We start from the raw sequence: 22,807 nt of genomic DNA, 5'->3' as shown, positions 1-22,807 counted from the left end.
TTTTACTTTTTTGAATGACAATATCATTCATTTTTAAATTCATATTCTTTAGCAAATATTTTTAGAGTATTTAGATATATTATAAAATCGAAATTCTGACGAGTAAGTAGCTTATGATTTATAATTTGTAAATATTTAAAGTTTAGGTGATCAGTGGTAGATCGATGCATTTTGCGAACTGTTAAGTATTCTCGTACCACTCTATTTCAGTTACCTACCTAAACTTTAAATAGATACCTACTTATAAAGTTATAACTTATAAACTATTCGTCCAAATTTCGATTTTTGTTTCTAAATACTCTAAAAATATTCTGCTTTAGAATATGAATTAAAAATATATGTTGTCGTTCAAAAAAGTAAAATCTTACAAAATAATGTTGTTTTATTTTGACTGTACATTATACGAAAAAACATATTTTCAAAAACATTAATAGATTTTAAAATAATGAGTGTTTTCGATTAAATAGTCAACCTGTACATTTTATTTATAATATATGGTTTCTATTGCCCAATGGTTACAAAAAATAAAATAGTAACCGACAGGGTTACTGCAGCTTTTGACACAATTGATTTTTTTATAACTAAAAACTGATTTTATTTTTCTTTGGTGTATTTTGCGTATCACAAATGAAAAGTATTAAAATTTTATATAGGTACACTGTGGTTTATAAACATACATATTAAATTTAATATTGCGTACAACACGCACAAATATATTTGGTTGTTCGTTTGTCTAAAAAAGGCTTCGAAACGAATGAACGGATTTTGACGGTGTTTTCAGTTTAGAAGTTTAAATAACAATTTTAGATCACTTCTTAATTTCTTATTATTAGATTATAAACTCTGACTATGTGTATGTACCTAAAAATGGTTAATAATAAGATTGAGGTACAATACTACTTTTAAAAATTATGAAATGAAGAAAACGATTGTGAACTTTTTCTATGCATTAAATATGGTTATTTGAATATGAAGACTTAACAACTGAATCATTATATTTAAGACTAAGGACTGAAATAGAAATTTTTAATATATTATGGTTTGTAAAATTCTTAGAATAAAAAAATAAAAATATATATAATAATAAAAAAATAGTGATAAACCGATAAGAAATGTACGAAATAATTATTACGTAAACAAACCCTCATATTTCAGCCGGCGGCAATATTCCGATGACGTCGGAGAGGCACCGTGTAACGTCGCCTCTGAATTGTTACTTGTGTACATGAATTACACACACACACACACACATAAGTACGCGAATGCACGCGACTATTAAATAAGCAAAATTGCGCGTGCGTAATAATCATCGTGAGGCTCGCTTTTCATCGCCTCTGAGTACTAAAAATAGATGAGTAGGTAATATGGTCAGCCCGCAGCTGTAATTGCAGCACGATAAACAACAACACATAGATATAGATAATCATAAACTGTTTCTATTGTCACAGAGCCTAATGAAACCGATTTCAATATAAGTTTAATTTTTGTTATGAAGGGATGGGAAGTAATATATTCGTTGCCTCACTAAAAAAATACATCCAAAACCGCCACTGTATCAACTTAATAGCGTGTAATATTTAAGAATTGTATGAGTACCTATATACCAATAAAACTAAATGACTATACCTAACTTGTATATTTCAATCAAAGTTACCCAGTCTTAATATTATATGAAAACACTGGTCAATAAAAGATAAAAATAAAACAATTTAGCTAGGTATATAATATTTTGATACAACTACCTATACAGGTATAGGAATTTGTGATTATTCGTATTTTTATATTATGCTGGAAAAAATTTTTAAGATAAGTTGTCTCCCCGTCTTACTGTGGAACTATCTTTATTGCCATGAACTAAGATATACCGTTTAATATAATCTTAGTTTGTGGCCATTACACATAAGTGATTAGGTCTAAAGTTAGTCGCCGATAAATCGCGAGCACGTTCGCTGCAATGATGAACGTTATTCATTACGTGCGGGAAGGTCGTGGAATTTTCATTACGACGTTTATTTCATTGTTGTCAAGTCTTGTGTAGTTTATCCAAGTCGTGTACGCGAGTTCGGCTTCTTTTATTTTATTACACCGTTGGTTTTTTGAGTTAATTATCGAATGTTTATTTTGAATTAGCTGTAACAAGTGCGCCGCGAGTGCCGTTATTTTTTTTTAAATATATTACTCGAATTAATTTTTATTTGCAATATTATTGACGCAACAACTCCGGATTCGGATTTTTTATTTTGAGAAAGTCATATTAGGTATAGGTACTATAAATTGTAATTGCTCGATTTGAGAAATGCACCAACTGAGAAAATATTTTTTAGTAATTTACTTGTCGAGTAAATTATAAAATATTAAAATTCCTTTACGATTAATTTATAATTCATAAATAACCATGATTACGGCAAAAATAGTAAATACTAAATACCTATTACTGTATAAGTACGACTATCGCACTTAAGTACTGACGTAGTGACGTAAGTACTGCAGTCACGAAAGAACTTACCACGTTTCTATTAATATACATTTGTTTTGGACTCACTAATGATATTGTTATTAATATTTTCATTAACCGTATATTATATTGACCGTTGCCTGTGGTGTATTGTCATGGTTCGAGCTACTTGTTACGATATATTGGTGTATATACATAAAGCATTATAATCGTATACTTTAGGATTGATTAATATTTATCGACAAAAGTATGAAAATAGAGAATTTTTCAGACAGAAATTAAAAAAAAACATTGGACACGTTTGAATTGAGTCCTAAGCGATGTTGCTTTGCTCTTCGGCGATTGATATCGCACATAATATAAAAAAGAAAATACATTTTCTTAGAAATAATGTAAACATGTAATTATGTTTTAAATATATCTCGTCATACTGATCGTTGATGTGTAAAGACTTTCTATAAATTTATAGCGAAGCCCCGATCCCTCGGTGCCTTATAGTGACACTAAAATTATTTTGCACCTAGTTAGCTAGGTACTTCTTTGTGGGTGTCCCTTTATTACGTGTGTGTGACGTGTTTTTTATATTTTATGTAGGATTATACAGGGAAGCCTATCGATGGAGATTTTTACGCAGTGAAATGCGAGTATAATTTATTATACCTACTACTGTCTACTATTATTTGGTTGATTTACATATTTTTATTTATTATTCGGCCAAATGGTCTGTAATTTCATTAATCATTATGCACATATTTATAAATATATCTACATTTTGATGAATATTTATTACTTGTTAATTATACAAATTATATTAATACCTATTTTACAGAGAAATCATAATAAACATTTGAATTTAAGTTTTGACTTACCTATAAAAGCAAATGCACATAATATTATATTATAATATGTTAACACATTTACACATTCACTTCACAACCAACAGTGAATAAGAGTTTTTACTTTGGTACTTCTCTAATTTCATATCAGGGGTATCCAATTTGTATGGACCTTTAAGTTTTTTTTTGTCACAATCGGCTAAAAAAAGGTCGTTAAAATTAAAAATATAAAAAGAAATTATAAAAAAGGAGTCACGATCGACTTGTTGGCCACCCCTGTTTTATAAAATTAAAGTTAATATATCATGTTGCATGTTGTCGCTCCGAATAAGTCAGGCAAGTTAAGATCGGCAGCAATTTTACACAAAAATATAAGTACACGAATTCGTTAAAATACATTTAACGTAAAAACTCTAAAACTTGAAATGTTGTGTAAAATAAAATTACGTTTAAATTAATCTATTACTTCAGTTGATATGGATTTATAATTTACGGTTTTGAAACACGCAATAAAATTTAGCGATTGTGTAAGAATTAAGTTAAAAGTTATAACTATACATGTACCCAAAGCAATAAATTATAAATATACCTATTAAAGAAATTACAGTAATATTAGGTTTTTATGGTGCAAGTACTTATCAACAAAATATATGATAAATGTATATGTATTTAAAAAACATATTTTATTACTTTGTTACTCGTGTTAATTCTGTCTTTTGGTTATCTATAATACCATATTATATAGTATTGTATAATGTGTATTTAAAAGACAAATTTATAATTAGAATATTTTTTTAGTGAATAATAATTTTTTTTTGTACAATCCATGATTTTATTGTAATACGAGTAGCTAATATAATATACCTAATCAAATACATAAATTGTTCGTTACATTAATTTTTAAATATAGAAAATAATAAATAATTTTTTTTTCAAATCCAAAAATTTATTTTTGTATTCATTAAATGCATAATTAACACACACACATACAAAATTCATGGTTAAAATAGGTAATTAAAATGAACAAATTCTATTTTTATTGTCTACAATAACATTGGTCAAAAAAAATATTATCTCGCATCATCATTCATAAATGATTTTTCTTGAAAATGATTGATTATAAAAGAATACAATAAGGCTTAAAAATTGTATTATTATTTATATTTATAAGTTTATAAAAGTGAGAATTTAATATGGTACTTAATTTAATAACAAAATATGGCACAATAAATCAAATTGCATTTAAAATGTAAACAACAAATATATTTTGATAACACACAAGAAACTTTATATTATAATATAACATTGTAATTAATCTTAACATAATACAATTTTTATAAATTATATAATCAATAAAAACATTTATACTAATAAATAAAAAAAATAAGTTATCCTCCTGTGGATGTTGGAGGTTTAAAATAAATCAATAAAATAAAGTATGTAGTATTATACAACATATTTTCAATAATATTATATTAAATAGCTAACTTTATACCAATTTTAAAATTCTAATAGGAGGATTATATAAATAAACTTTTAATTAGATTTAACTATTTTGATTCATAGTAGAGCGGCTTTTGCCTTTTTCTTTTTATTCTTTCGTAATATTTTTCCTAATTATTTCCCATACTTTAACAAATACATTTAAATCAAGTTTAAATTTTTGATATTTATGTTTAATAATCCATAGTTTATTCATTTTTTCTATTATCGCAGCTTGCTATTGAGCAGAATTCAGTCTTGGAACTTAATTTTCATGTAAATTTAATGAGCGAATATAATTATTGTGTGATATATTTTATAAATTATAGTATGTCAAAAGTGTTGAATTTTACCATAAATTAATAGTTATTTTTTTTTATTATTATTTATTTATTTATCTTTATTAATAACAGAACTCTATACAATAATTTAAAACATAACACAATTAACAATTTAAATAATATAAGATTATATAAAATTTATATAAGATAATAATTGCAATAATAATATAAATCAGTGGTTCTCAAACTGTGCTTCACAGAGCTCTAGGACTCCGCGAAACTAATCTAGGGGCTCCACGAGAATATCTGAATTAAGTTCATACATTACTATTCGTTAAATTGTTACAAGTTACATTTATGTATTGTATTAAGTTTTTATATTAGCAATTTATTGATCCATAATTTTTTATGAGTTGTAAAATTGGTATTTCAAGTTTTTGGGACTATGTGAACTTTTTAGTATCTCAAGGGCTCCGTGAAAAAAAAATTTAAGAACCGCTGGTATAATGATAGCACATATACGAGTATAATAGAAGTAGTAACACTTAATTTTAATTTTATCAGTTATGATAAATGGTGCTTTTATTCACCAACCGCATCATGTGGTCTAAGAGATTATTTGTCATAATAATATTATGTATAATATTTTAACTAATTTAGTATAACAATAAATGGTAATATAAATCATTTAAACTTTAAAACACAATCACGAGTTATATAAACATTAAAAATGTAACTTTACTTACTTAATTAACTAATAGTTTTTGTCATTTACTTTGGGCATCAGAATCACATCTTGATTAACTAAAAAAACATTTTTTTTAAATTATTATTATCATTTAGAACAAAAAATATTATAATATCTAGCTATACTTCTTTTTTAATACAATTAACCACAAATCAAAGTAAAAAAATATTTCTAATAACAGTTTAAGGATTATGTAAAAACTTATTTTCAAAACTGATTACCTGTAGAGATAGGAACATTTGGAATAGTAGTAGTAGACAATTTTATACGTTTTGATGATTGTTTAGGACTGTTGCTAATACTGCGTTTGGATAATGATTTTTCCGTTATCTTAATTATTCCCAAGGTTGAAGGTTCATTTAAACCATGTGTATTTAATTTTTTTTGATTCTCACTGTAATTTTTGACATAAAGAAATATTAATAATTAAATGATAGTACATTACAATTAATATGTTATAAAAATAAACAATTTTAATAGAGAAATATAAAATTTCACTTTGAAATACTAATTAATATTAAGTAATGTATTATTAATTAGTATTTGCTTGAATTTTTTAATTAATTATTTGAAGCGTCATAACTAATCAATTATGTACTTAAAAGTGGTACATGTATGACATCCTCTTAAATCTAAATTAAATTATACTAATATAATAAAATTACTTTAGATGAAGATTAGTGTCTTCTTCTATATTTTGTTCAGTAGTATTTGCCATAAAAACCATTGGCTTATCAGAAGATTGAGACATAGTATACAGTCCTAAAAAAGCGTCTACTTCATTATCATCGAATTTTCTAATCATCTTCAATGTATCCTCTTGATAATATTGTTCAAGTGCCATACTGTTTGAACTACCTGGTATGGCTTTTTTGTGTAATAGTATGCTATTTACATCAGCTTCTGGATTATAAAATTGTTTACTAGTACTAGGCATACAGTTTTCATAAAAACTATATTTGCTAGTACTTGGAGTATTGTTATCAAATAAATTACTTTCGCAAGGAATGTTTGTATCAAAACTATTATTATTGACAACTTGTTTAGTTACAAAGAAACTATTTTTTGTATCATTACTAGTATTAGTTGCACGGAAACTGTCTTTGTTTGAACCTGGTTGATATATCAAATCAAATAAACCTTTACTAGTACTAGGTTTATGAATGTCATATCCTGCAACATAATGATTGTTTTTTATAACTAAAGTGTTATTGAGAGTGTCTTCTTCTACCATTTTTTCTCTAAATTGTAATTCTGGTAGTACCATACATTTATTGACTTTTTCAACTTCATTATCATAATTTTTAGAGTATGAAGACATTTCAAAACTTGAAATAAGAGCATTCTGTACACTTTTGTCATAGCTTATAGTACTTTCATTAACTGTATCTATCAGTGAAGTGTTATTTATTTTTATTTGATATGAACTTTGAAACTCTAATTCATTAGGATGTATACTTGATGTTAGTGGTAACAGAGATTGTGTTTGTATATTTTCATCACCTTGGTAATCAGGTTCCTCTACTATCACCAATCGTGATTCGTCGTCATCATCATCTTCATAATCATCATAATTAAATTCATCTGGAATAACACAAATATTATTGATTAATAGCTTAAATGATTTTATAAATAGATTTAAAATTTGAATTTTGATATCAGATACATTAGATTCGTTATAACTTAAAAGCAACCGATTATTCAATTTCATTTTGATTGTAACACAATTAACAAATGAATTTATGCTATAGATAAATTATCTATAGTATAATTTATTATTAAGTAAATATAAAAATTATACATAACAGTATTTTTAATTTATGTCATATTCAATTATTTTTTTTTTAAGTTTCTGAGAGGAGCAATAAATATATTTATATATATATATATATTGATTCTACATTGATATATATATATATATATATTTGTTTGTATACAAAATGTAGTCAAAAAAAAATTGTTCAATTTAAATTGAAAATTATGGTGATTTTAGATAATAAATTGGATCTAGCCTGTACTAAAAAGAGGTTAAAATTAAAAATAAACAGTATTTTTCAAAATAACCTGGAAAAATGAATACGAATTAAAGAAAAATAAAAAATTTAATAGAAATCTATTTTTTGACAAAATCAATTTTGTTTTTGTTTGTATAACTCAAAAACAAATAATTGTTGTAGTACCTAGTTGAAATGTTCACCAAATGATTATATTTTCATTTTTTATGCATAAGTAGTTAAATTTTCAAAATATTTGAACTCTTTTTGAGATATTTATAGGCATGAGATTATGAGACATTTTTGATTATTTTTTTTCTATAAATGTCAATAAAAAAATTATTCGCTTAGTTGTGAAGGTAATTTTTAAAACACAAACATTCAGAAATTTCTAAAAACTAAACTTTAGTGAGGAAGAAATTGTACACATGAGTTTGAATGAGAAGTCACCTTACATATTACTAGGGCCAATAGAAGACATATTACAGAGGGATGATTAAATATAAAATTACTATTTCATAATAAATCAAAATGTATAAAATAACATCCTGAAAAATCAACATTAAAAGATTAAAGGTTTGAAGTAAGTATATAGAACTAAAGGAGAATACAAACAAACAAATTGATTACTTCTAACTAAATGAGCTAGTTAAGAATAAAGATTTAAGAATTTCATTAACGGAATGATTTTTATGGGTAAATATCCAAATACATACATTTTAGGTTTATTTCCAATCAATTTTGCACTAGCAATAATTAATAACATATTTAATTTAATAGAATTTATTTTTATTAAGTTGATTATCAAATTATTAATTAATGATTATATTTTCTAGCTTAATAATATTGTACTTTATTACATTATATTGAGCTTTAATTTTACAAAATAAATATAAATTGAGTAGTCGTTAAAGAAAATGATAATGCATTTTTGATTGATGTTGATCATACATATGTACAGTCAACATTGAATAACTTAAACTTTGATACATTGAATATAAGAAGTACCCATTTGTGATTGTTTTTGATATTTCAACATTTTAAATAATCCCTTCCTCCCCCCACAAATGAACTTCCAGTTACCTAAAGCTTGATTATTTCCATAATTTATAATCAAATTATCTTCAACTGTCACTGGTGATTCTTCATCACTCGGTTCATCTTTTATTATATTTCTGTAAAATATTACCAAAATTAAACAATGTTCCATATTTAGATAAATAATTTTTTTTTAAAACATACATAGGTGATGGAGTGTTTGAAATTTTCATTTCATCGTACTTTTTCTTCCAAATCGTTTTTATTTTTTCTGGGTGCTATGACAAAATGCAGATACAATTTTATTAAGTGTTACATAATTATATCATTAATTAAGATTATAGAATATATACTTTTCCAAATGCATAAAAAAATGTGTATACTTAAATAACTTTTTTTTATAATTTATTCTATTTGAATAACTTACTTTTGAGTCATATTTTATGTCTTGATTATTTCCATAACATATTTTTACATTATTCTCAACAATCTCTGATGAGTCTTCATCACTTGCAGGTTCATATTTTATATTCCTGTAAAACATTAATAATACTAAATAATATTACATATTTCGGTTTATAAATACTATTTAAGCTTACACAAATGGAGATATATGGTTTTTAGTCTTATTTTCATTTTCTTTTTTCATTCTAACAGCCATTATTTTTTCATTGTTCTATAACAATAAATATACAATTTTTATAAACATTTTATTTTATCACTGATTAAGACCATTTCAAAAGCATGAGAACAATTATATACTTAAGGAAAATATTATTTATATTATTTTTATTTAACATTATTAACTATCAAAAATTAATCAATAAATTGTAGAATAAATAATTCTTAATATATATACCTAATTAAGCTAAAATGTAATACATTATACAAATTATCATTAATTTGAACACATCGATAGTTACTAAATAGTATTCTAAAAAATAAAAAAAGAAAGATAGAAAAGGTAGGTTACTACTCTGCAGTACAATAGGTGTCAAGTGGAGCTCATTATTGAGTAAATTGCTATAATGGATTTTGTTTATTTTGAATTCAATGATACTTCAATGTACATGTTGAAAAATGATTCTGAGTAACTGTTTAACTGTTTATATTTTAACAATCATGATTACTAAACAATTATTTTAATAAAAATATTGGATTTATATAAAATTCTCATTTTCTTTTAATGTTTTGTTTGTTTTTCATGGTGATAAAAAAATACTATGCATTTTTAATTTTGACTCTTTAAAGTACAAACAGATTGAATGTGCTATCCAAAACCACACTCAAAGTTGAAAATTGAAACTTTTTGCCTACTTATCATGTATACACATAACAAAACACAATACACACATTTTTGTAAAATTCATAGCTCAGAATCTAAAATTTAATAAATCTTATAATAAAAATAATATTTAAAAATTTTAATTACTGACAATAATTCTACAATCTTTTTCTATTCAATTTTTTTTTTACAACTATTTTACATACTTCTGAAGTACGAATTTTAGATAAATCTTCATTGATAAGATCTCCTAGTCCATGCGAAATCTCAATGATTTTGAACCTGATTTTATTTTTATCAATCCACTCATCATATCTTGAGTTCCAACCAATGTAATGAATGTAATATTTTATTACACCATCAAAATCATGGATTTCTAGGACCTAAAAATGTAAAGTATTTATGTTATTTGACTTATAATGATATTTTTATAATAATAATACAAATTTTAATATAATACATATCAAAGTATTTAGGTTATGAGATAAGAATTAAAACTTAATTATTTACAAAAAATTAATTTTATATTAAAGCAAGCCAAGTGTAATACAAATGATAAATAAAACAAAAATAGATAATTTTGAAGATATATGAAATAGAGAAATTAATTTTTTTAACAATAAGATCGATTTAAACAATTCTAAAAAAGTCATACTGAACATTATAAAAAAGCACTTATGTATTTAAAATTACAAAATATTAATAATTTATAAGTTAAATATTAACAAAAGATTAATAGGGAATAATTTGTTTGCCTCTATGGTTTGTATAGATTAAAAATATAATACAATTTTTTTAGTTTAAGAGGATGTCAGTGCACTATTTGTATTCTCTCTCTGGCCCACGCGCGACATAGACAAAACGCATTTACGCAGAATAATTTTTTCTATGTTTTTAAGTAATCTTAGAGTAAAATCACTCATTACAGAAAAGATAGATAATAATATTTTTAAGGGAATGGCATATCGATCTTATATTTTATTGTTATTTGACTTTCAAAATAAACAAAATAATGTTGTAAATTTAAACGATGTTTAAATTGTTTTGAGTCAACATTTTGACAAATCGATATGTCATTCCCTCAAAAATATTATTCTCTATCTTTTTTCTAATGAGTACTTTTATTCTAAGATTACTTAAATCATAGAAAAAATGATTTTGAGTAAATGCGTTTTGTCTATGTTGCGTGTAGGCCAGAAAGAAAAAACAAATAGTTCGCTGACATCCTCTTAATTTTAATACTGTGAACTGTGTATGATACAATATTTTATAACACTTATCCATAGGATTGGAAGTTATTAAATTAATGTCAAGGCAAAAAATTCACAAAAAAAATTGTAAAATATTCATAAAAAAATATTTAACATAGAAAAAAATTATTCGAAATTCTGAAAAATACATCTATTGTTGTTAATAACATGCAAAAAAAATGTGAAATAGAAAAAAATAAAGTTATAGGTAATATGTAAAATATGCTGATAGGTATTTTGACATTAAATTAAAATAAAAATAAAAAATTAGCTAAAAAAAAAACTGTCAAATAGGTTACAAGAATATATTGGTTTAGTATATAAAGTTCAATTTTTATTTATCCAAACTTTTAGTTATGTCCACTATACATTTTTAAAATGAAAAAACTCTATTAATAAAACCTATTGTCGAATGGTAATTAAAGTTTGGCAAGATAATCGGTTTTTCAAATTAAATATTTTGGACTGTGTGGATTGGATAAAAAATAAATTGGACTTTACCATATTCTAACCTTAACTTTATAGAACTAAAATAGCAAAGGACTAACATTTTTCGACTAAAAATTATTTGGTCCATATGAATTAAACCAAAATTCTGCTAATAGTCAAATATAAATCATATAAAATAATCTTTTTAATAAAAAATCAATAGATATATATGTATATTAAATTAAGTCAATAACTTAATGACAATAAGATAGTATAATGGCATAATGGCACAATATTAGAGATTAAATTTGTATCACATTATTACACTGTTGTTACTTGTTATAAAATTAATACTTATTTAACTACAACAATAAATACCGATATTACATAATATTGAGTTTATATTCAATATTATTTAAAATACATAGACCAAAAAGAAAAATATAAGTGCTTTCTTTCTAAAATTATCGTTAAAATACACAAAATATACATTCTCAATTTTTTAAGCCCATCACCGTATAGCTCGTGGTTTTAGCATGGTCTACTAAAATCAAAAACATGTAGCACGACATTCAAATTCTACAACTTCTTAATCTATTTAATTCAAACCATATTTATAAAATAAAAAATTTTTTTTTATTTACTTAAATAACTTACTTTTGATTCATATAATTGATTTTGTTTATACTGTAAAAATAAATTATCTCCAATATTCACTGATGAATTTTTATTAAATGTTTCAACCTTGACATTACTGTAAAATATAACCAGTATTATTACAATATGACATAAATAGATTTATAAATAGTTTTTAAACGTACACAACTGTTGTATTATTGTTTGAAGTCTTCCTTTTATTATATTTTTTCTTCTTAACATTCTTCTTCTTTTCAGTGGTCTATGACATAATTTAAATAGAATTTATAATGAATGTTGTATTTAAATTTCATTTTTTTAAATTATTTAATTAAAGTATATACTATCTATTTAAAAAGTACAAGAAAAATTATATGAATAAAAAATTTAACAATTATTTAAATTTAAAAAATTAAATATACATCAAGGTATAAAGTGCAGTAAAAATTTTAATTTATTTTTAATTTAGAAATTTAGAAAAGTATCTAGTTACTTATTAAATCAATTTTTTTTTATATATTCAGAAATAATTTAAACTCTAATAAATCTTTATACTTAATAACCAAATTTTAAATTAAGAATCTTACCCAATATTTTTTAGTTCCCAAATAAAAATTAGCCAATACATATTTAACTCTTAATTAGATTAAGTAATAAAAAGCATATTATACAACATATTAAACAAATTTTACTTTTGGTACCTCATCAAATTTTCCTGTACTTGAAATATTTTGTTGGTAATAAGAAAATCCTCTATTTGACATTTTGAATACAGTAATTATGTTTATAAAAGATTTAGTTTGTTCTTCATCAGTTGTATTTGTTTTTATACCTGAACATGCAAACACAATTATTTTGTATTTAGCTAAATGGTTATAATACTCGTTTATTATAAATAAATAAATACCTAGTAATCCAGTATTCGTAGGATTTACTTTAGCAATTTTTTCTTTTTTCACTTCTTCTTCAATGATTTGATTATCATTTAATGTGTCAGTATCAATCTCAATTTTAATTTTAAAATTTTTAACAGAATCTTTAATTTTTCTTATGTCCTGGTTTACTGATTGTTTATTAAGTGATATACTATTACTAATATTTTTTGAAATGTCTTCATTACTTTTTTGAAGTTTTTCATCAACTTTAATATCTTTGACTACATTTTTAGCGCTTGTGGAAACCCTATTTTTTTTATTGTTTGTTTTATTCTTTACATATTTATTTTTATCAGATGATGTGCTAGGTAATATTTTATCAATGTTTCTTAAAATACTACGACTAAAACTGCTGCGAGTTTTTCCTTTCCTTGGAGGACTCAACATTGTACAACCTAATTTTCGATAAAAATTCTCAAATCCATATAAACATCTGTAATGCAATCATAATAAAATTATTAATTTTAATCGAAATAACTAACAATACAAAATATAATTAAACAATTCATAAATTATTGATTGGAAAAAAAAATAGTTATAAATGTAAAAATATATTAATCAAGATGATCTATTAAAATTAATTTAATAAAAACAGATTTGAATTTTTTGTCAAGTCTACTTGAGAACGGTCAGTCCAAATTTTTGATATAATTATCACCCAAAATCCTAAAATCACTATATTATAAACAAGTAATTAAAAAGTTATCATATTTCAACTGTTTAAAAATTATATTTTAATATCAAAAATGTGGACTGGCAAGGCCGTAGTCAGAAAAATATTTAGGGGGGGTTTAAGTATAAATATGTTATATTATGTAATAAAATATGAAATTCTAACTATTCAATTTTATTTAAAAAAAACTTTCGGGGGATTAGAACCACTCTATACATCCATGCACTGAGTATGAGACTGGCATAATGGCAAATAATACATAACAATATAACAATTAATTTTTAAAATCGTAATTTAAAAAACCAATTATATTCGCAAATATTCGTAAATCGCAATTCATAATATTCATAATATTATGATGAATGATGCTAATATTAGAGAGTCTATATAGGGTCTCTAGTGCTAATAAGAGCATTTTCATTTTTTTTTAAAAATGTATCATTTAAATTTTTAGTTATTGAATCACATTGTATTGCAAATTGTTGTAGTTCAGAAGTTAAAATGTGTACACTTATTTTTGTTAATTCAGCAAGTTTTAATAGTGAGTTTTTCAGTAAACCACTTTTAATATTTTTTAAATATTTAAGCGAATACAATTGTTGAGTAATTCTGAATTGTTAACAAATCTTTTTTCAATACTATATAATATATATAATATCAAATATATAGTTATGTGCTTCAACTTTGAACCTTTTTCTGTGAAAACGTCAGGTCTTTCATCAGATGCTAATTTATCAGGCATTTTATTTATTTTTGGCACTCTACTTATACATTTGTTTTTACTAAACTTATCTTTTATTCTAAAATCTATACCATTTAATGCCAGTTCCTCATTAATTTTTATTTTAAAATTTTGAACATTAGAAATAATTTTATAGCTATTAGCTATCAGATAATTTAATGGGCGTGATTTTAAGAATTGTGAGACAGAAGAACTTATAATAAAAATATCAAGATAAATAGCTGCAGTTAAAATTATTTTAAATTTTAAGTCACTAGAAGTTATATATCTATGAAAAAATGTATGAATAACAAGAATCGAGAATCTTTTACATTAGGCTCATTGAACTGAATTATAGAAGATAATAATGCCTTGTCCTTACTCCACTACTTGATTGCTCCAATCAAGTTCAATTTTCTGAGTTTATAATGACTTTTATGAGTGCTTTGTTAAATTTGACCATACTTTTATTTTTTTTATGTGAATCTAAAAGAAAAGTAGCAGATTGTTGAATTAACATATTATTGACTTTACAAGTTATTCATAACCCTGTCGACAGTGCGAATACAATTCTTATCCAAAATATAATATTTTACAATCAGTGATAATGCGAATACTAAGACATACGCCTATATAATTAATATAATATAATATTATTTAATAGGTAGTCACAATAATTTTTCACTATTTATAATCAATGATACATTTTTTGTATATAGACAGCTATTAAATTCATAGCATGATAATGTTATTATTTTAATAATTATTATTGAAAACTTCTCAAAATTATAACAAAAACATGTTACCAGATTTGAAAAAATAAACAAAGTTTATTTCGTATTTCTATATACTCTAAACGAATAATAATAATATTAATAGGTACAAAATCAGGAGCCTCAATTACCATAATTAAGCCGGGGCCCCATCCATAATTGTGAACTAGCGGTCCTGGCCAGTCCGACTCCACTAGTAAATATAATAAATAATAGATTGTATAATAAAATTATGTACTAACTTTTGATAGAAATTTTTAATAGTTAAATATGATTGTTGTTCATGACCAGCTTCAGTTGATACAAACATCCATTGATTATCTTTATCAACTTTGTTATATCCTCCACAATTATTGACAACCTAAAAATAATTATACAATAATTATTATTATTCATTAGGTAATTGGTTCTAAATATTGTTTGTAAACTTATTTTAAATATCCAATAATATTATCTTCATTTTTTTTTATCTATTTTCAGAAGTGTAGTATAGAAAATATTGGTAGTTTTTTTTTCTTATAAATTGTATAGTATTATCAATAATTTTTATATGAGAATTTGAGTATGTTAAATATTATTTATTTATGCGAACAATAATTAATTGATTAATTAAATTAATAATAGTAATGTAAGTACTGATAAAGAAATTATAATTTTGAATATGCAAAATGATACATTGTTCCACCTTTTAAAATGTTAAACAAACAAAAAAACGCCTATCAGTTTTAGCAATTGAATATTCATATCACATAAAAAGCTTATAATAATTATTGCACTAAATTAGTTAATTAAGTGGTATTAAATACCTTAAACAGTTTATATAAATCAATATCCTTTTCATTAATCACTGGAGTTTGATTAAGAGGAGTTCCTCGATCATCCATGAATTTAAATAACTGCGCGACAAAATAATCTTTTTCTTCAATTGATTCTTTAATAGAATTCTAAAAACAAATTTATTAAATAACATATAAGAATAGTTTAATAGATTAATGAAAAAATGTACATTAAAAAAAAAAAAGAATAATAATTGTATACAGTGCTTTATAACAAACAAGAATTCCATTAACATGATATTCCTACTAGTTTATTAACATGAAACACTTATATTATTTAAGTGTAAACATTCAATTAAAGAATTAAAATAATTACAGATAATTAGGGGCATTGCAATACTATTGATATAAATAAGTATCGATATAATAGTATTATTTATTAGATATTTTTGATATTTTTATTTCAATATTTACTCAGTGTCAGTGAAAAATATTTATTTGAATCGACATTTTCTAAAATTATTATTATTTTTTTTTTTATTAACTCTATAACATTTTAACACTAAACTATTATAACACAACTATTACATAAAGCTGAGTTTTGAATTTGTAATCATTTGTATAAAATAACTATTATTTTATACAAATTAAAGGATTAATCAAACAATAGAACAATAGAAAATAGAGAAAGATAAAGTTGTAACAACAGTAACAGATAATGGTTCCAATATCATATTGGCAGTAAAAAATATTTAGATATCAACACATAGTGTATTGCACATACTATAAACTGAGTGGTAGAAGTAGCAGTCAGTCATCATTCAAATATGAATAATTTGATTTAAATGGTACATGAAATAGTCAAATAGGCAAAGAGAAGCATAAAGAAAAATGATTTTTTAAAAAGTCTCAAATAAATACTACATTACTAGAAGGTTCTGTTATAAATTATAAAATTAATACTTAATGTTAAAACACGTTGGAATTCAACATATTATTATATAATTGAGAGATTTCTTAAAATTATAGATTTGGTAAGTCCTATGCTGTTAAGAGATTGTTCTGAACCTAGCATATTGTCTGCTAAAGATATTGAAACTCTTCATAGATTAGTTGGACTGTTGAACCCCTTAGAAGTGTGACAAAAGAGTCTTAGGTTGAAAATTATATGACCATTTAAAAAATTACACCAATGATAAATAATTGTCTTGTCATACAATTAAAAAATATTAAACCAAATATTGATAGTACATCTGATGTAGATTATCTTTATTACGAGAAATTAATAAACGTTTTAAGTCAATTGAGTTGGTTAATGGTTATTCCAATTGCAATTTACATTCTATTAGATCCTAGATACAAGAATTTACATTTTCATGGTGCAAATGTGTGCTCAAAAGCAAGGTCAGTTCTAAGAAAAATGCTGAATAATGATCTTGGTAATATTACATCAACTGATACTTTAAGAGAATGTAATGAGTCTCCTACAATGGAAACTTATAATTTTTGGAACCACCACAAAAGTCATTAGCTCAAAAACAGATAAACCTAATTTTAATATAAATATAAATGATGAGTCATCACTTTATTTAACAAATAAGTAGTTTCATTGAAATCTGATCCTTAAAACCGTTGATTTATTTATTTATATTTTATGGTAATAATTATGTTAAACACACAATTCCTGACCCTAAAATAATCATAACCACATTATTTAGAAAAATTACAAATCCAAAATAAAAGTATTAAAAAAAAAAAAAAATTGTCACATTTTGCTCAAATAAGAGGGAGGTTTTTTTTCATAACAATTATTGTCCTAAAAATTCACAAAGTCACATTATGAACTCTTCAATTTGTGACTGAGAAAAACTGAAAAAATATATGTTTGAATAAAAAATAAAAAACATTTAATTCACTAAATACTTACTCATTGATATTTGTTATTGATAAAATGATTAAAACCAATATTAACAAACAATTAAAGTAATGAGTAAAAGTATCAATAATAGTATCTTTCAATATGGCATCTCTACAGATATTATTTTATTATGAATCCCTGAATAATAATAATAATAATTTGAACATGCTATTTTTATGAGCATTGAGAATAGTGTGTTGTACGATAGCAAGACCTAACAGGTCTTAATTTATACCTAAATATAATTACAATTTGGTGCAAATAAAGGAAATAACCTTACATTTAAGGATACAAATTAGGTACTCACATCGCCATCATAAGTATCAGTATAAATTGAGTCAACACCAAATAAAAAATCTCGATTCCAGTGAAGTGGAAGTTCATCATTGTCAAAATAGGTATTGGCTTTGTTGACAGCTAAAAAATAATAATTATTATAATTCCTTAGAAGATAATATGATAAATCTAATATTTACCAGTTATAAGAGTACGATTTTCCACTTTAGCGCCAATTTCTTTTGTATATTCAATTATTTCTTTTTTTGGTACTGTATAGCTATAATTATAAAACATGATAATAAAAATAGTTAATTATACTAAACAATCTCTTGTAATACTTACTATTTTCCATCTTTAAAAGAACGAACTAGATGATTTACTAAAAAATTAGTTCTGATTGAGGTTTGTGAAGTGGGTGCAACTATCAAGCCAGGAAACCAATTATCCTTTATTTTCCTTTTTATATTAGTTAGTACACATACTACTTTTCCAATATCTTTTTCCTCAATTGTTACAGCTTTTTCTTCCCTACTTTCCCTTTATTGTGCAATAAATTAAATTAAAATAGAAATATACAAATAAATATTATAATAATTGTTGATTTGACAATACATATAGATAAAATAAATACAAAATTACCCAAAATCTTTTTGATGTTTTTGACTTCTAAGACCTTTTACAACAGAAGTTATACCACTGTGTTCTGGATTGTTAAGCGGAAGTTTATCGAGAATAGAACTAGTATCTGAGTATTTTACACTTTTCAAATGTAATGCTTTTCTCTTTAAGCAAGCTATTTCTCCATCATCAAATACTGCAAAATAACATCAGTATATAAACTACTTTTAAGTAACTACAATTATAATAAAATACATACCAACTGTGTATAGACTACAATCTTGTACTTTTAAAACAGTTCCTTGAACTATATCATTTATTTCATTACTTCTTATGGCAACATTTTTTCCAACCTTAATATAATAAACAGTATATTAACATATATTGAATATTTGGGTATAAAAATGTTAAGTTACACATAAATAATAATTTATGACCTTTAATTGTCCTTTTACTGAATTGCCTGTGCAAGGTTTTGATTTTCTATTAGTATTATTTTGAACCTTAACATAAATAAATGCATAACATAGTTTAAATAAGTCAAAATTAAAATTGTTTATAATAAATTGACAAACTTTGTTTTGGAGATTTTTTGATATACTTATAATTTTTGCTTCGCAAAATGCTCCTTTGTACTTGGCACAAACTTTCGTGCCAACAGCAAGCATAAGTGATTCGTCTGGATTTTCCTATATTTCACATATAAAATAATTATTTCCTATTTAAAAATCCAAATGTGGTTTGAAACAAATTAATACAAGCATTCTATTTTGGGTAAGTATTGACACCTACAACTAAATAATTAATTTAATTCTATTCCTACTATAGTTATTATGACTTATTTATTTTTTTTTTATTCAGGTTAATAAATAATAAGAAATAATGCAAAAACCAAAAATATTCACGAAAGATATAAATATTAATTAATAAAACAGCTGAGATTTCATTAAACCTTAAACTTTAAAGTTTGATTTATTTAACAAAATATTTACTTTCAATAAGTAGCAAGATTTTACTTATAAGTTTGAGTTTAATAAGAAAAAAATAAAACATTTTTTAGCCTTTTTAAAATATTCTTCCATAAATAAATATTTAATTAGATATTATTCAGTAGTAATTGGAAGTGAAGTTTATAAATTCAACATAATTTCTAAATAAAACACAAAGTAATATTTATACATCAATAAGATCCTACTCATAATAGTTAAGTGGTAATACTAGCTTTTAAATATAATTCTAATTGGAAATTAAAGCCAAACAAGGAACAACTAACATTATTAATAGTTATATGATACCTTGATACCTTGATACATTGATAGTTATAAGATCTATAAAGTATTGAATTAATTATTTTAAAATTATTAATATTTAAAAAGAGCTTTTAAATTATTTATCATAGTATTATATAATAATAACATTAAATTAATAAGAGAAATAAAATACAAAATTGTCCAAAATAAATCTTACACAAATTACTAAGAACAATGATTAACTTAATAAAATTAAAATATTTTTTATATCCAATTAAAGATTTGACTTATACTTCCAAAACTTATTTTTTGACTATTTCGTGTTGTTTATTAGTGATAAATTATATAAAAATAATAAAATGATACAAACCATTGTAAATATTGAAGTTTTTCTAGTTTTTGATGAAGAACAATGATTATTTCACTAAATTATATTATTTTATAATATAATTTTTAATCTGGAAAAAAATTTTTTATAAATTTGATTGGTAAATTAATTTACAGTTTTATAATATACAAAAAAAAATTGAATAACGTTATACAATAATTTGTCATAGTTTTATTTTCTCATCAGGTATTCTTTTTTCCAGGATATGTAATTCTCCATATTATACATAGAAATAATAACAGAATTTCACACAATAAAATCAACATACTAGTTATTTAGTTAACTTAAGAAAACATAGCAAAAGTTAGGTCTGGTTCAAGAGGTGGATGACATAAACCTACACCTAGGACGACATTTTTTAGAGAGGGTATTTAACATTTTTATATCATAAAGGATTTTTAAAAAGATTAAAATTTCTAGTATCTACTAACATTAAATTGTGTGTGGTGAAAAATAAGTATCTATAAATTGTTTTGTTATAAATTCATGATTAATAGAACAAATTTTATAAAATATAAAATTCAATTAGTATAATTATTCAAATATAAACATTGTGTGTTAACTGTAACAATTTGAGATGTCTTTTTGACGGTTTTTAATTAGTTTCTGAAATCTAGCCCCTGATAAAGCGTTTTCCATTTTTCCATTTTATAAATAAAATGCACTATTGGCAAATATAATTGACAAAAAAAGGTACTGAATTCCGACTAACAATTACAGATAAGATAATGTTAATGATTTTATTTTTATTTTCCTGTGCTTTGCCGACTATCATCTGAAGAACATTGGCCATAACACTTTTATTGTTTTAAAAGTTACAAATATATTCTCATAAATTATAAAAATTGAACATCAAATTTGTTTATATTATTTAAATTTAAAATAATTATCTTTACGAATAATAATACACAAACTATTATTTATTCAGTTTATTTATCGATATGACATACCAATCAATATTGTACTAAATAATTTCTACAAATAATTTATCAGACGCTCTTCAATTTTATTAAAATCCAGCGCGTTTATGCTGTGAACACTTTCTTTATTATTTTACCTGATAAATTATAATAATTATTCATGAAATATATACAGCAGAATCATTTAATTCTTGTTAGTCTATTTAGGTGAGTATTTATATGATAATACAATTGGGAAACAAAAAATTAGCAAAATAAAACTCAAATCATACTATTATTTAGGTACCCTATCAAATATTGTTCTACAATCTACTTCATCGAATGAAAGTACCTATACATTATTATCATTGTAAGGACAAATGTTACATTGTAAGATCTTACATTGTAAGACAAACATTACACACTTATTTATTATTTTATTTTTAATAAAGGACATATGTAAACGAATCACTGAATAAAGCGTGAAATTGCATATAGTATAGATAATATACATTACAATTTATCAAAAGTTATTACAGAACAAACACTGTCATCATTCGGCATTCACTAATATTACAATCATGGCTATACAAAATAAAACAAAACTCATAATATTACATAACAGATATACATACTTGAACGAATGGTTTTTTCATCAGTCTCATAAGTGATGATATTCAGTCTTGAAATGTAGTCTTGAAGAACGCCAATTAAACTATTTTGTTTTGGAGGTCGTATACAGTTGTGTTTACGACATGTCTAAGAAACTCTAGTCGAAAATCTTCCCAGAAGTTCAGCAACCAATTGACATACATGATTGTTCCTCGACACACATTATGAGTCGAATCTACAATATCATATTAAAAGCAACGAAATCACACCCGACAATGCCGAAATACAGAGCGATATGCACCAGCACCGAAACAGCGAAGAAGTAGGATAGATCAATATTCGTGATTACAAAGCAGTAGGGCTATAATACTATTACAAAGACGTTCAATTATTATTAAATACAACACACACTAACGACGATCGCCATAATAAGATGAGAATGAGCAACTGAGCAAGCGCCAAGAGACAACGCTCATACTATAATCAGACGAACCTAATGAACGAATCAACAAATAAGTGGGAAAATAAACT

General features: G+C 23.9%; 1 protein-coding gene across 1 annotated transcript; it reads right to left on the bottom strand.

Moving 5' to 3' along the window:
• Positions 1-4,690: 4,690 nt before the first annotated feature.
• Positions 4,691-22,781, bottom strand: LOC114126883 (AT-rich interactive domain-containing protein 4B-like). The gene is made up of 23 exons (XM_050207854.1): positions 22,300-22,781; positions 20,748-20,835; positions 19,703-19,816; positions 19,565-19,630; positions 19,387-19,480; positions 19,149-19,323; positions 18,852-19,046; positions 18,707-18,786; positions 18,538-18,647; positions 16,343-16,480; positions 15,779-15,897; positions 13,342-13,802; positions 13,136-13,266; positions 12,620-12,696; positions 12,456-12,552; positions 10,326-10,502; positions 9,434-9,510; positions 9,262-9,367; positions 9,039-9,112; positions 8,880-8,971; positions 6,468-7,386; positions 6,024-6,196; positions 4,691-5,858 (listed from the first exon to the last, which is right to left on the bottom strand). Exons 2-23 carry the CDS (start codon positions 20,748-20,750, stop codon positions 5,809-5,811), a joined length of 3,528 nt encoding a protein of 1,175 aa, XP_050063811.1. The 5' UTR covers positions 20,751-20,835; positions 22,300-22,781; the 3' UTR covers positions 4,691-5,808.
• Positions 22,782-22,807: the final 26 nt, after the last annotated feature.

Source organism: Aphis gossypii, chromosome X (genome assembly GCF_020184175.1).
Source record: "Aphis gossypii isolate Hap1 chromosome X, ASM2018417v2, whole genome shotgun sequence".
NCBI lineage: Eukaryota > Metazoa > Arthropoda > Insecta > Hemiptera > Aphididae > Aphis > Aphis gossypii.
This window is presented reverse-complemented; position numbering and strand designations above follow the sequence as displayed.